This window comes from Hippichthys cyanospilos, chromosome 13, assembly GCF_059441005.1.
Source record: "Hippichthys cyanospilos isolate Australia breed blue-spotted pipefish chromosome 13, RoL_Hcya_1.0, whole genome shotgun sequence".
NCBI lineage: Eukaryota > Metazoa > Chordata > Actinopteri > Syngnathiformes > Syngnathidae > Hippichthys > Hippichthys cyanospilos.
This window is the reverse complement of record NC_142381.1, coordinates 1246814-1261739: the sequence shown is the minus strand read 5'-3', so window position 1 is coordinate 1261739 and position 14926 is coordinate 1246814. Positions and strand designations below refer to the sequence as shown.

At 43.5% G+C, this 14926-nt stretch overlaps 1 protein-coding gene across 4 annotated transcripts in view; it reads right to left on the bottom strand.

The window, feature by feature from the left end:
* Window positions 1-536: 536 nt before the first annotated feature.
* Window positions 537-14926, bottom strand: part of atp11c (ATPase phospholipid transporting 11C (ATP11C blood group)) — a 31249-nt gene continuing 16859 nt past the window's right edge. Inside the window, exons 9-32 of one of the 4 annotated variants that reach the window (XM_088431122.1) lie at window positions 14467-14517; window positions 13900-13964; window positions 13747-13828; window positions 13525-13675; window positions 12730-12927; window positions 11696-11866; window positions 10718-10914; window positions 10575-10646; window positions 10409-10482; window positions 10231-10334; window positions 9979-10160; window positions 9412-9678; window positions 9061-9235; window positions 8708-8810; window positions 8487-8632; window positions 8356-8415; window positions 7698-7825; window positions 7089-7224; window positions 6951-7016; window positions 6547-6650; window positions 6316-6472; window positions 4128-4236; window positions 3210-3241; window positions 537-2529 (exon numbers count right to left, since the gene is read on the bottom strand). In XM_088431122.1, coding sequence (XP_088287248.1) covers window positions 4132-4236; window positions 6316-6472; window positions 6547-6650; window positions 6951-7016; window positions 7089-7224; window positions 7698-7825; window positions 8356-8415; window positions 8487-8632; window positions 8708-8810; window positions 9061-9235; window positions 9412-9678; window positions 9979-10160; window positions 10231-10334; window positions 10409-10482; window positions 10575-10646; window positions 10718-10914; window positions 11696-11866; window positions 12730-12927; window positions 13525-13675; window positions 13747-13828; window positions 13900-13964; window positions 14467-14517 — 2794 coding nt within the window. In that variant the 3' untranslated portion in view covers window positions 537-2529; window positions 3210-3241; window positions 4128-4131. Of the gene's footprint in view, window positions 2530-3209; window positions 3242-4127; window positions 4237-6315; window positions 6473-6546; window positions 6651-6950; window positions 7225-7697; window positions 7826-8355; window positions 8416-8486; window positions 8633-8707; window positions 8811-9060; window positions 9236-9411; window positions 9679-9978; window positions 10161-10230; window positions 10335-10408; window positions 10483-10574; window positions 10647-10717; window positions 10915-11695; window positions 11867-12729; window positions 12928-13524; window positions 13676-13746; window positions 13829-13899; window positions 13965-14466; window positions 14518-14926 lie in introns of all 4 variants that reach the window. The other 3 variants (XM_088431118.1, XM_088431119.1, XM_088431121.1) reach the window with 3 other exon arrangements.

Here is a 14926-nt window from a genome sequence, read left to right as displayed (position 1 = left end):
TACAACATCACAAAATGGACTTGAAAGTCTGGGTTGATTCTCTCATCCAGGTCAGGCATTCTACAATGCTCAAAGATGAAGTTTTGCAAATTGTACCTTTTGCTGTAAAATTCAGAATTATGGAGCTTCCAGCCACATTGGCATGTTTGAGAAAGTTAAAAACTCACTAAATCCTCCTATCGTATAGCTCCTTAGTGCTATGTATGAAATGTAATGTGTTGTGTGGAAACACTGCCACCCAGTGGTCAGAGTTTTCACTACAGTGCTCAATTGGCTCGTTAGATACTAGTCAAGGGTGTCAGCTCCACTTCATTTAAAAAAATCTCATCCATCAAAATATATACATGTACATGTATTCTACTACTTTGCAATTTCACTTACTGCGTGTATTTTTTAGAAGCGCATGTCCCGGAAACGGCCACACGACTGATCCAGCTTAGCCTGCCCCGCCTGCCATCTCATTACTGCACAGCATCTGCTTAGTGAACTCAAAAAATAAATACAAATGTACACACTGGCACAGAAAACACTGGGCGCATTCTTCAAAATGTGTTTTATTCTGTAATAAACTTTTGAGAATTTAAATAGAGCTTGAATACATTCATCTGAAGAGGTTTGGGAGTGTTTTTGAGGCCGGCGAGCCAAAAGGGCGCCACATAGTACGGACGTACGTACGCACTCCATAACCTCATTACATTTTGGTACATTTGACATAAAAAAAAAAAGTGGCGAGGGAAAAGACAAGCGCTAAAAATACAATGCGCTCTTGTGATCTTTGTTTAGACTTAGGCTCCATAAAACGTTTTAAGCACTGAGGGGAAAAAGGGGGGCCCCAAAAACAAAGTGGCATCACTGATGCCACTTAAAGGTTGTAAAGTTTTAGAAGAAAGCAGGCTCCGTTTTGTCTTTTTTTGCCAGCACAGTGCAACATACAAAGTAAAGCTTCAAAGCATTTTTTTTTTTTTTAAAGAATGTCAACACAAGCTAGCTCGCACACAATAAAAAAGTTAAAAATAGAACATTTAGGCCTTAAATCGGGAACGATATACTTGTGTGGAAAAACAAATCCTGGATAGTGTGTAAGTAAAAGTAGCTGCTTGAATGGAATGTATTGTAATCGATTCTGTATACCAAATCGTACATAAACTCAAGCCCTCATGTGCCTTGGGGAACCGTTCAAAGTTAGAGTGGTCATTTTTTTTTTTTTTTAAAGTAGGGTTCCATATTAAACGTTAACATTGGTGCAAGTTGCTCATCAAGACTCAAAAACACACTTGGGCAAATCATATTTCTTTTCATTCCACGTCTTTCCGGATGCCGTTTTTGTTTTCCGCCTAAAACAGTGGTGCCTTGAGATACGAGTGACTTGACATGCTTTTAGAATTGCAAAAATTGGACCTGATCACCTCACGGCAAATGTAAACCATTAGTAAACTAGCTAGCTCAATGCTAACAATAACACCATATACGTTGGAACAAACATTGATGGCACATTGTTGACCTAACCCATCTCAGGCATACATTCTTTATCCTCTGAATGTCAATTGCACTCCTCCATGGAGTTCCTGATCCGAAACGATTTTCAATTGGAAAAGGTACATACGACCTAACAAATTCAACTCATAAGTCAAGGCACCATTGTATGAAGCAATTTAATTTCATCATCAAATAATCGTGCCTAAGAACACCAGTAATGGACAAAATTCAAGTAGACTCAGACGTTGCCGTTTCTCTCAAGCCATTAGAATTTTTGTGACACACACACAGACAAAGACGACAATTTTCTAGACATCTGCTCCAGTCTTCTCTTTTTGGCTTTCAGCACGTGAGATCCGTACAGTACATACTTGATTACAGTATTACTCCTTCCATCATAATTGGGACTCTTGAGGCGTGCCGATTGAGGTCACGCGAGTATGAGCTTTGCCACACTGCCCCTAAATCGCTAATCTAGTGCTTAATCCCACGCATGCACGCACATTTGAGGACTTTTTGGCCGAGCCTTTTGGCACTCTCCAACTTGACCGCCGATTGAACAATTCCAACATAAAGAGTGAAGTGATACCCATGTTGAAAAAATAAACCGTTAAACTCGCCATCTTGTTACCTGTAACATTGCTTGCATTTTTTTTTTTAAATTATTCCCCCCCATGCAGTGGAGCATTTGAGTGGTAACATTATCTGCTTGTTAAAACACAGCAGTCATAGGTGGAAACAAGGCAGCGGTGTATGCATTCATTTGGAGATAAACGGAAAAAAATTGTAAAAAAAAAAAAAAAAAAAAAAGGGGGGGGGGCGGCGCTGCTTTGCAGACATGCATTGGCGGCGCGTGTCAAAATTGGGCCAGAGAGGGACGGAGAGTCTTTCCCCCACCCGAGTCGACCCAGAGTCCGAGGTGGCGCCTGCTGCCGTGGCGGTCACGCGTCTGACCTGATTGGCACGAAACCCTGAAATGTCGGCCGCCGCCGCCGCCTGCCTTCAGTGGAGAGCCTTCAGTTGCTTAAAAGATATGGGCGCCACAGATGGAGGCTGGTGGGACAAAGGGGGGGGGGGAAAGTGTTAAATGTGTGCACCAGCAAAAAAAGGACAAGTACAAAAGTACAATCAGAAGAGAATCAAACAGACGTCACAAGAGAGGCACAGAAAATGAGACAAATTCTCCTGGTGGGAAGGTCTTTGACAAAAACAGCCAGAAGTGGCAAAAGTCCTCACACTGTACTTAAGTAGAAGTGAAAACCATGAGTCAACTGCCCCACTGTCGTTCATATTCGTCAACTGGAATACTACGGTTTGCCGCAGAGGAGGAATTTTTATCAAGAATGTTTTCAACATGAACAGGGGGCTGAAAATTCAAAGAGGTTACTGAAGATGGCAGCATTGCATTATTTTAGGTTTGACATGAACATGAAGTGGAAAAAAAAAAGTAATTATGCCAACAGATGCCACTAGATGGCGCACATCTCTTACTGTAATCACACAATGTGGCACAATGACTTCTTTCATTAAGTTGCTTTACTCAATATCACATGTTCTAAGAGCTAGCCTCGTTATTGTTCCGTCTTTTTGTCCAACCACCTTCAATGGTTGCGTAGGGGGAAAAAATGGCAACAAAAATTGCCATCTCTTGATCATGTGGGAAATTCATCAATAGCATCTACTGAAGTACAGTGAGGAGCCACCAGAGGCAACAGTGAGCCTTTTCGCTTTACCTGGGTGCGCACCGAAGGTCGTCGTCGGGCAGCTGGTTGGGGAACACAAACGGGGGTTAAGCGCCATTGTTGTGCAGCAACATTCACGAGTCGCGCGCACGCACGCACGCACTCGGGCTCTGGCTACAGCACAACACACAAAGCGTGACAAATGGCTACACCCTGTGAGCTGCTACCGCCCATGTTCACATTGCAGAGAAAAAAAAAATAAATAAGAGTCAACAGTTATAAGGCCATTTTTGTCTAACTGCAATATGAACATTTTGGACAATGAAAACCACAAGTGTTACTCTTAAGTTAGTCACCAGAAAACCACGACTCGTGTTAAAACGGAGGCATCCTCTTTTCTTTTCACAAGTGACAGCAAATTCGACAGTTGCGACTGGTTGTTGCTTCAGTCAAAATGAGCTAATTTGTGAAATAGTTGATAACTTGCAAATGTATTTTAGCCTGAAAAAAAAAAATCATCTCACACACACAATTATTCCCATTTTGGATTGTGAAAAGAAGCAGGATGCGTGTTGTATGTGTCACACTTGAAATCATGTGGCGGTTCCACATATTGCACATCCCCGAGGTTGACGCTAAAAAAGTCACAGCACTACAAGCACACGTTGCGCGGCCAGCAAACCAAACAACACTCAAAGACACATTTGGATTTGGAAAAGCGGGGTGGCATCAAAAGGGAGGCTGAAAGGAGCAATTTGCTTCAGAATGACATTGCTGACATTTTGTTGGAAGGGTTAAGACAAATCAGCCGGAAACTCTGCATCTATTCAGCCAACCGATTTCAGCGCGGACGAGACAACAAGCCACACACGACGTCTTGTTTGGATTGGATGCCTAGTGAGACTAGTCGGTTAGGAGCCATGACTGTGGAGACACCAGTTGGCTTGGGGCCCAGACGTGGACCGGTACCTGATTAAATGACAGTATTGGACCGGTCTGTAAAGGTTCTCATGAGCAGGGGCCTGGCCGACGACAGCGGGGACGGGACGCCCCCCGCGATGGACTCAACTGGATACCTCTGGAAGGGTGAGGCAAGAGGACACCACAGACGTAACTAAGCTGGCAAGCCGATGACGGGCCGTCGGGGGACACCAGTCAAGATTACCCCAAGATCCGCATGACTTTTTTTTTTTTTTGGCCTACAAATACAATGATCATACATGCATGGCACAAAAAAAAAAAAATCACGGGCCTTTCTGCAGCGCGTATTAGCGATCCTCCTGAATTGCGTCCCTCACGGCCCCTCATACAAGCGCACGCACAATGACAGACCGGGACATGTCGTGAAATACACGAAAGACTTGAGAGAGAGAGAGAGAGAGAGAGAGAGAGAGAGAGAGAGAGAGAGAGAGAGAGACAAAGACATAGATGGAAAGACAGCCCTATCAAATACAATACCTGTTCTTTAGTTCCTCACCTTGGTTAAAGCAACATTTGTGACTCAAACGATAGCGACCGAGACATTTAACGTAATGTGCGATACAATAGTAGGGTCCGGCTCACAGGAGTGGGGCAAGCTTGCAAATGTTTGCTTAGTACATAATCAATCTCTCGTCTTGGATGTTTTTTAGTTGCTTTCTTTGCCCACAGTAAACAACACTAAATTGACACGATTTAAGTAATAAACAAGGATCCTAAGTCCCCAAATACAAGACGCACCCTTCATTTTGGGGTCGAATTCTGCTATTTTCTATGTTAGCGTGCATAACACGCATCAACACTTTGGCAACAAAGTAAAAACTATAGCAAAACAAAAGAAATTTCAATACAGGTTTCAGCAAGTTTATGATTGTGTATATGCCAAAAGACCGCAATTGATAAACAAGTGCAATGGAATAGCTTTCTAGGTTACCAGCGCACACAGCTTAATTTTTCCATGAGCCTCTCCAGTGTGAACAAAGATGGCTGTTGGTGAGCTTGTCCTATTACGGTAACTATTGTTAAATATGGCCATCTAAGTGTCAACACTCTGCTTATGTGGCTGACAGATCATATTGAGTGGTGTAGAATTAAAAAAAAAAAATCCACGGCCCATTCTTTTGGCCTTCATTTTTTGGGGGAAAAAGTGTCTTATATTTGGGGACCTAAGATAATTGGGGAAAAAAATAAGGCAAAATAAAATTCTGTCCGTGCACAAACACACACACACACAGACAAAAACAAGAATGCAGTGAGGATGGGGAGGTTGCGGTACGGGTCCGTAATGCAGATGGAGCCTCAAGCAGACTCGGATGCTCGAACCACGCTGAGCATGCGGCTGGGAGGAGACTGACGGCTGACCCACACAACCACACATGCAATAATGAGAGACTTTAACAAGATGCTTGTTTTTCATTTTGTAGACCATACTCCTCCTTCGCACCGAAGCCATGTATCGAAACACAATCCCATACAACTCTTTCTTGATTTGTGATTATGTGGAGGGTGAGAAGGGAGACCACAGTGGGGAAAGGAACAGAAAGGGAAGAGAAACTTAAGACGAAGAGAAAGGGAAAAGAGAGACCTCAGTCACTCCACGAGAAGTTGTGAGTGCTGGCGGTCTGCGACAACATGAAGATAGTAGAGGTCCCCGAAGGAGGAAGGCGGTGTTTCATCTTTTAAGAATTGCGCCGTCCATCGAGGAAGTGAGAGCACAAAAAGTGAAGCAGAAGGAGAAACCGGCGCTATGTGTTAAAAGCAGGGAAAATTAGTAGAAAATTACAGTCAACTCGGCAGTACGGGTTTTACAAATCACTAGCCACAATATTAGGTGCACCTGCAGTTTTCATCCTTAGCAAAAGCTGTTAAAAAACACCATAATCCCCTATATGTACAGTTGTAATTATTATTTTTTTATAGTCACAGAGAGCCAGATCGTAAAGATGAAAGAGCGGCATGCAACTTTTTGTGAAATTTAGGGTTTGGCAATCTACGCCTATACCCAACATTGTCCCATTTTAATTTCTTCAACAGTCTGTCAGGCCAAACGGCATGTTGACAGAAAAACAAAACCAAATGTGCAGCATTGTGTAAAAATCGCAAGACTTTGCAGGTTAAAAAAAAAAAAAAAGTGGGGGTGCGCTACTGATATGTTTGTGTGTGTGTGTGTAAGCGCTACCTGCTGAGTAAATGGGGTGAACGGGTTGCGGAAGACGGCCAGAAGGATCTCCGGCAGGAGGCTGAGAACGATGAGCAGGATGATGACCAGCCAGGCTGACACCGAGCTCAGCATGGTGGCAAAGACAAAATACATACGCTGCTGCCTGAGGAAGGGCCTGCGGGGTGGACGGAGGACACAATGGCTGAGCCGCGACAAAACAACAACGAGCCAAATCAGCCGCTTACTCACCAAATAATTCCTCCCCAGAAGAAGCTGAAAAGTGTGTAAAAGGCAAGGGAGCCCCAGATTACAAAGTGGTTGATCCATGTCCAGTGTCGCGTGTCCAGCGCAAGCTAGGGGAGGACAAGATCAGACACGCTTGCATTTGCCTGCTATATAATCATTCTAATCAAATTGTGATGCAAAACCAAGTTGTAAATCGCATAAGGAAATAAATCAGTACGCATACTTTATAAATTAAAGCTCATTATGGATATTATATAGTTCAGTATTACTGATGAGAAATGAGGCAATACACATAAAACGGATAGAATACAAATTCAAAAATATATAATAACCATACTTGCTACGCCACCCAAAAAATAAATGGCGAACATGTTTGGCGCACGTCATTAACCAAAGCTGCGGCTCACCTTCAATGTGACAGTGAAGACGAGGACAGTGAAGACGATTGTGCCGTAGGCCCAGTTCCCAAAAACCTGCGTCCAAAGACACACAAAGCGCGTGCTATCAAATTCGTACGAGGAGCTAACGAGAAGCCCAAAACAAACCTGGCCGTCATCCTGCTGGGCTGAGTTTAGAAACAGACATCGGACGCCGAAGAAGAAGACCAGACCGTGGAAGACGCCCAAAAAAGTCCAGTACAGGAAGGGCCTCCATCGCAGCATGGCATTCTTGCGAATCTCTCTTCACATGGCCGAGACAAAAACAACACTGTTTTATTCAAATAATTGCAATATTGTTACCACGACATTTCTTTTTCCAACTCTCTTTGTGCTATTATTTTAGCTGCTCTGGAAATGTATCTTTACACAATTACTGTGTATCTTTTTTACATCTCGGGGCTTCAGTCTCTACCCAAAGATAGACAGAAGCCAATACAGTAAACGATTCGCTCGTTATTATATACACATTCATACATACAGAATCACACACACACACATTATGTACATACATATACAGACACACGCGCTACGCTAATAATGCTGACTGATTTGAGATGGAAAATGCAAGGTAAAGATATATATATTAAACATGGGTTCATTATGAAAAAAAGTTGTGATGCTTTCCACAAATAAAAAAACAACAACGTCCCCTCTATAAGTGAAAAAATGCTCAGCTTCTCCAACTGCAGATCCGGGAAGGTTGCGGTAGTTTACCTGTAGAGGGGAGCATTGCTCAGCAGAGCCTGCATGCTGATGTGCTGCTCCAAGAGGCTGTAAGCCAGGATGGGCATAGAGGTGAAGCAGATGTTGTACATCGTCAAATAGGCCGCATCATAGAGGGGCTGGGGAGGATGACCGCAATGGGAGGAGGGGGTTGGGGTTGAAGAGGGCAAAGAGGGGTTGGGAAAGGATGGGCATCCAGGGGTTAATAACATGGAGCGGACTAAACACACACACACACGTACGCGCTTATTAGGCTAATATATTTAGCATAAATGTAGCCTTGCTTCCATTTGAAATTTTGTTTTGTGCTATTGCTATTAACTACAAGAACATTCATTAAAATACAAAGGTGCATGGTTATAACTTTCAGATTTTACTGCTGCGATTTGGCATGGAATAACCTCTGAACAGTCTTATGTGTTAATAAATTACTAAGCGGGTACTTGGGGGAAAATTATTTTGCTGGAACCATACTACCACTATGCTTAAATACCAGACATGTTTACTAGGACGGACACAACATGTCAGATTCTAGCATAGAAGTCGGGGCATCTGGGGAAAACAACAGCGGGTCAACCAGAGGGAAAATGGGATGGAGTGAGTTTATGACATTTTTAGACCATTGAAAAGCTCTTCAGTGCGTTCTCACCTGCTGGGAATGGCCGCAGAAGAACTGGTACAAAAACTGAGGTAAGATGAAGCACAGGTTCTGTGGGCAAACGGAGGATTGAATAGATGATCTCAAAAGCAAGTACGGATCCAAGGCTCAGAATCTCCTACCTTGTAGAAGAAATACTGCACCAAGTGTGCGATGCGAACATAGTAGAGATGTCCGTGGGCTAGCAGGAGCTTCTTCAGGTGCTTGAGTTTGGGGATGGCGTAGTCACTGTTCCTCACTGCCTGTCGACCCTCTTTACCCTTGATGCCTGGAACGACCGAGAAAGGATCGTTAGGCTTAAGACTTACTAGAACGTTGTCAAATTTAGCAAACAATATCTCACCTATGCCAACATGCGCTTCCAAAATCATGCTGACGTCATTGGCACCATCACCGATGGAGAGTGTAATGGGGCTGCCTTTAGAGTTTTTCACCAGTTTTACAATCTGAAGAAAAGAATTAGGCAGCAAGTGACGAATCGGAAATGGATATACCCTATTGCTCCTAGTACAATTCGACCTCGCTTATACTGTAATTGACCCCCTCTTTTTGTATTCGGAAAAATACGTTTTTTTTTGTTTTGGGAGAGTAGATGTGAATGGTTGTTTGTATAGGTTTATATGTGCCCTGTGTTCATTGGCGAACAGTCAGATTGTAATGAATTCCATCGAAATGGAACTGGAAGCTTTTTCTGACCTGGGCCTTTTGCAAGGGAGCCATGCGGCAGCAGAGCACGGCGGTGCAGTTTTGACAAATCTGCAGGAAGAGGTTCCTGTAGTGGCTGGAGTTGGAATCTGTGGAGTTGAGCACCATGGAGAGCGTGGCTCCATCAATAATACAACCGTAGTCCTGGCTGGCAACCGACCAGTTCCTGTTTCAAGAGAACATTCGCATTTACTGTACTGCATCCACAACAGTGATACTCCATCTATTTGATCGTTTTTCTCAAAAAAGAAGTCAACAAAGCAATGTCTAAACCAGAATTAATTGGACTAGCTAGTGTTACTAGTGGAGCAACCATCCATAACAAAAAGTGGATAAACCAACCCGCTGATGCCATTTTCTAAGGATGGCGCATCCTGCACGGCTTTCCTGTGATACTCGAGTAAGAGCTCGTGCAGTCGCTCCTCTCGCTTGCCACCTCCTTCCTCAAGTGTGCGTACGGTCAGCTCCAGAAGCTCAGTGGTCATCTGAAACAAGCGACAGGCGAAACAGGTGGACTTTGCCGTCTCCATTTTGTCTCCCGTGAGGACCCAGATCTTAATGCCGGCCCCCTGTAGAGCCTCCATTGTTTCCGCTGCCTCTTCTTGAAGTCTGCAAAAAAAAAGAAAAAAAAGCCCACAAGGCAAACAAGCAATGATTAACAAAAGCGAAACTTAGCCGTCCGAAACTTCTGCAAAGATGTCTATTTTAGGTAAATGGTCAAACCTCAACTAATATTTTGGTTTATAGCGTATGAACCCAAGCTCAACCACTAGATGGCAGTACTACAAAACAAGACAAAATAAAAAAAACAAACCCTGAAACTGTTTGATGTCCTGAGGGAGAATAACACAGGCAGGAAAGAGCCGCATTGTGAAGTTTATTGCCCAAAGAAAACAATTGAAAACCCACCTATCTTCAACAGCAGTCGCACCGATTAGACTCATTCCGGTCTCCACCTCGTTATAAACAGCCATGAGCTTCTCCTCTCTGTCCTGCAGAGCCAGCCTGGCTTCCCTCAGCTCCGCGTCCACCTGGGCGTACTCTTCGGCGCCGAGTAGTTTGTAAGCCACACACAGTGTTCTGTAGCCCTCCTGCATCACAAAGCGCAAAGCGTCCCAAGACAGCCTAATAATGTATCTGTTGTGAGACGATAACACCGACCTTTGCATTGCGCTCCACGTGCACGCGGATGGGCTCCACTTCCTCCTGTTTGACGCGAGGGAAAATGGAGGAGTCTGCTCCCTTGCAGAAGAGCACGATATCCCCTGGAGGACATTTGATAAGCACACGAGCGGTGTGTTACGTGCTGGTAAATAAATCAAAAATTGAAGTCTCTCACCTGATTTGCATTTGACAATTACGCTCATTCGTCTTCTCACTGGGTCAAAATTCAACACATGAAGCAGCTCATAGCTGCAAAGAGAAGAAAACAAAATCCAATTTAAGCTCCAAATGAGATGCGGTTCTAGATGTACGATTTTTTGTCTCTAATTGTACTAACTTACACTTCGATTTCATGGCTCCTGTTGAGGATTTTCATGGCTTTGCTTTCCAGACCCAGAAATGTGAAGCCATACCTGCAGGGGGAGACAAAAGCAATGGTTCAAAACCATCAGTGAAAAATGAATCGCGCAGCTCGCCTCCTTACCTCATGGCACCCTTGACCAGGGCGACCTCATCGGGGGAGGACGCTATGAAGCCCCTCTCATCCAGAGGCAGACGGAGTACGATGGCATCCACCTGGTCGGCCATTTTGCCGTCTTGGAGCGGACTTGGCTGGGGGGACTCCTTCACCTGGACTGTGTGGCAGAGGCAAAGAGCGCGCAGGAACAGCTCTTCACGCTCCTAGAAACACATTCACAAAGAATTATCAGTGTATAGACACTCAAAGGCCACATCATTAGGTACCAATGAAAATTGACAAGACTGTTGTTTTCACTTTTGAGAACCGCCGGGGTTACGCAAGGTCTTTAATCTGCAAATTTAATGCTCTTCACAGTACAGTTTTCTTTTCAAATTGAGAGGAAATGAAACATGAAGTAGCCGCCTTTATGCTAAGCTTTACCCAAATGTACAATGTCATTACTGACGCAGCTTTTTGGCAGATGAGCCAGACATCAAACGACTTTACATGGTCTATCTGGAGTCTGAATAAAAGATGTCTACAGATACCAATACAAAGGCAGTTTCAAAGTTTGTATGTGTGTGTGTTTTAGGAGTACTTGGCTGGAAAAAAATTCACAGGGGCTACATCATGAAAAATATGTTGAGAACCGCAGACCTAACAATAGACTTGTGCCTGACTATCAACTCGTCAGGTGATGGTGTCATATTCAGTAGCTGCAGATTAGATAAAGTCAAGTGCGTTGGCTGCAAATCTTGAGTTTTTATCAAAACACACTTTTATTGTGCCGCAGTCCAGGAAGTATTTTCTGGCACCTGTGCCACCGACGCTCGAGCGCTTAATACATATGCTGACACGGCGAGTAGACTGCATGTGGGTGACCTGTGAAGGGCCTTCCGGAGCACCGAGCGCTATCGTAGCCATATGTTGCTGAATGCATGATTTTTTGTTTTTTTTCTTCGGTGTACAACAGATGGGGCGGCGGTGCCGCCTAACACCTACCCTGCCAGCTTTTTCCTTCATTCTGGTCGCGGGCCCATCTGTGACACAAAACCCGTCTCCTTCTGAGGCGCCGTCTCGATTCTTGTACTGGAATCCGTCGATGCAGCACTCGATGAACTCCATGTTATTCTGAGTGAGGGTTCCCGTCTTGTCTGTGAAGACGTACTCCACCTGCAGGCGGGGCACATCAAACGAACGTCAAAGTCAGTTTGCAAAATGTGCTGCCAAATCGGGAGAGACGAACGCTGCATTGATCGTTAACCTTGCACATGGCATTAACTTTGCATCTCTGTCATCTCAATCACGTGGCAAATCGAAATGTCAATGGCAACTGATGGCAATTAAAAGCGCTATAAAACCGAATGAGTCAAAATGACACAGACTGCTCGAGGTTACTTATTAGCATTTAAAAGTACATCTGTTGTAATCAGACTGACGATCATATTCTGTCAGCTAACGTTTCATCATTTTATAGAATTTAATCGTATTATACCCCCCTCATTTTGGGTACGTCTGAATAATCAAACACCTAAATCTAAAGCACTGCCTTTGAAGATGCAATATTAGGTACTGAATTATACACTGTGAAGTGATCCAAACAGTTATTAGGTCGTAAAATATTATACCACCACAGCAATAAATGATATGTAAAATTACGCCTCGGACACTGTCAATAAAACAGAGCATAATCATTTTTTTTTAGAGGCAACTCAACCTGCTCAATTCATTAAAATGTGCAAGTGTTCATAATGTTGTGACAAGGTGTTAGCTGTTGTAAACACAGAGTCCTTTGGGATCTTGTTACCATCTATATTACAAGCTTAGTGTGCATTATGAGACATAATGTTTCACGGATACAAAAGAGATCCTGTCCACTTAAATTTCGTTCACTGACAGACATTTTAGAGCATTTTGACATTGCCAAGTCTGGCTGGAAGAATACACAGATGGACAGGGCACACAATTGCTTTAAAAAACACACACACAAACATAACCACATTTATAGATAAGAGCAAACATCTGTCAATACTGACCTGGCCCAGTTCCTCATTGAGGTCAGACGTGTTGACCAGAGCCCCTTCCTTGATTTCGGGGTCAAAAAAGTCCTTGTCCCAGGTGATAAAAAAGGAACCCAAAAACTTTTGCATCTCAACCGTCACATACATGGACACAGGAATGATGAAGTTGAAGAGCACCATGAATGACAGGAAGTCCGTGAACATCTTTAGATACTGGTCGGAAAGCGGGAGGGGGGGGAACAACATAAATCTTACTTTTGTGCATCAACAATTATACTGCTGCATGTCGGTGTAATAAAGCATGTTGTTTGGATTGAAATGTTAATAGTTGATTGGCGCAAAAGGTTAACGGTCAATGAAATGGGCAATTTCACAGTGTTGGTCCGCAGTGCAGTTTTCACGCCGCATAATTTTATTACAGCCGATCAGTAAAGGGTGACGCTTGTAAAACAAGATTAAAAATATGGTGCATGAAGCTGTTGACTTTGATGTTACTCACATACTCCACTCATCAAAAGGAGTAGGAAGAAGTTCAAGAACCTACCCCGTTTTCACTAAGTTCTTACATGACATAAACACGAGGTAAATTATATATAGTAAAATAATGTATATAATGTAGAAAAAAAAACACTTCTGAAAGCTGCAATTGTTTAGCCATTATTTGTGCAGCTTTGAATCCAATCAACTAATAAAATAAAAAGAGCAAGTTTTATAACAATTTTTTTAATGAATTTTTAAATTCAAAAGGCTGAGAACCAATGGCATGTACAATGCAAGCAATCCATCGATCTTTGGTCTGCGTGTACTCACCTGATTGGTGTCCTTCTCTTTCTGCGTTTTCTCATTGTACCAAGGCTCGTCCTGACCGGGCTTGCCTTGCCACACGTACTTGAGCGTCGTGCACACCAGGGCCTTGCTCACCAAAATGCAAAGGTACACCAAAAGGAAAGCATTGATGGACCTGAGAGGGGGACATGAAAACGCTCGGCATCACACATGGTCAAACATACCGACACCTCGGTGTGAACTTACTTCTCAACTGCGGAGCGTTTCTGAGATTTGCCCTGATAGTTGAGAGCCATTTTGGTCTCCATGCCAGTGTAAATAGCAACACCTTCAAAAAAAAAAATACAGTGCTTTCAGTGTACTTTGTTCCTTTTGGTAATTAAAGTAAAGCAGACTCACCAAAGACTTTCTGAGTATTCTTTAAAGTTGCCCCTTTCAGCAGCAAGTTCTCCGGGCCCAAAGACCTGCAGAGGATCATTAGTTTTAGTCAAACGGGGGCAGTGAATTCCACATGCTTCTCCTTTCATTTCATGGAAACCTGGCAGCCCAGTCAGCATTGTCTCCAAAAGGTGCAGGGACAGTTCGTATGACTGTGCAGTCTGGGCATTTGTTTCAAGAGCCGTCACGCGAAGGCAGCCAGTGATAAACGTTAACAGTACGGGAACGTTTGGAATCAGTTTCTGAATGCAAGCCAACCCCCTTTTAATTTTACCAGCGCACTCCCACTACTAGAAAGGATCAATATAGAATCATTTGCTGGCAATGCAAACGGGTGCTTAAGCAATGGCGGTTGTGATCAGGCTCTCACTTCAAGATCAAGATGCTACTTTCCGTCATGTACGTGAAATTTCACCAATGCTGCAAACACAGGCGCTGATAACGCGATCACTGCCAAGACGTCGACGATCCATTTTGAATGGGCTGACAGTGAATGAGTTCAACGCGAGCTATCTGGAGGGCTCTCACCTCACTGCGGGCTCTTGATTGCTTTTGTAGATGTGCATACGACCAACAAACCTGGTAGAAAAATGTACAAGCATTAATGATTTGCTGAGTCAAACTTCAGACGTAGACAAAATTGTTGGCAAGCTTACGCCAAAGGCAGAGGGAAACCCGTAATGATCAATAAAATGCCAAGAAACTACCTGGGCAATAAATCGAACTAGATTATTTGTCTTTTTTAAAACGAGCTAAATCATGACATGGAGGTTTTGCAAAATGCTGAGTTGGTTGTTTACAATAGTCGAGTTGTTTGCACCCAGCACAATTTCAAGACTCCTAGTGCAAGGTTTAGCAAAGCAGTCGCATCAATGATAGGGGCCTGCTTCTAGTTTTACAGTATGTACATTTCTCTGTACATATTTCAGAGAGTAAATTATTAGCATACTTTTGTTAAAGAAGGGAAAAATTGTGAAAAATAGAGGAC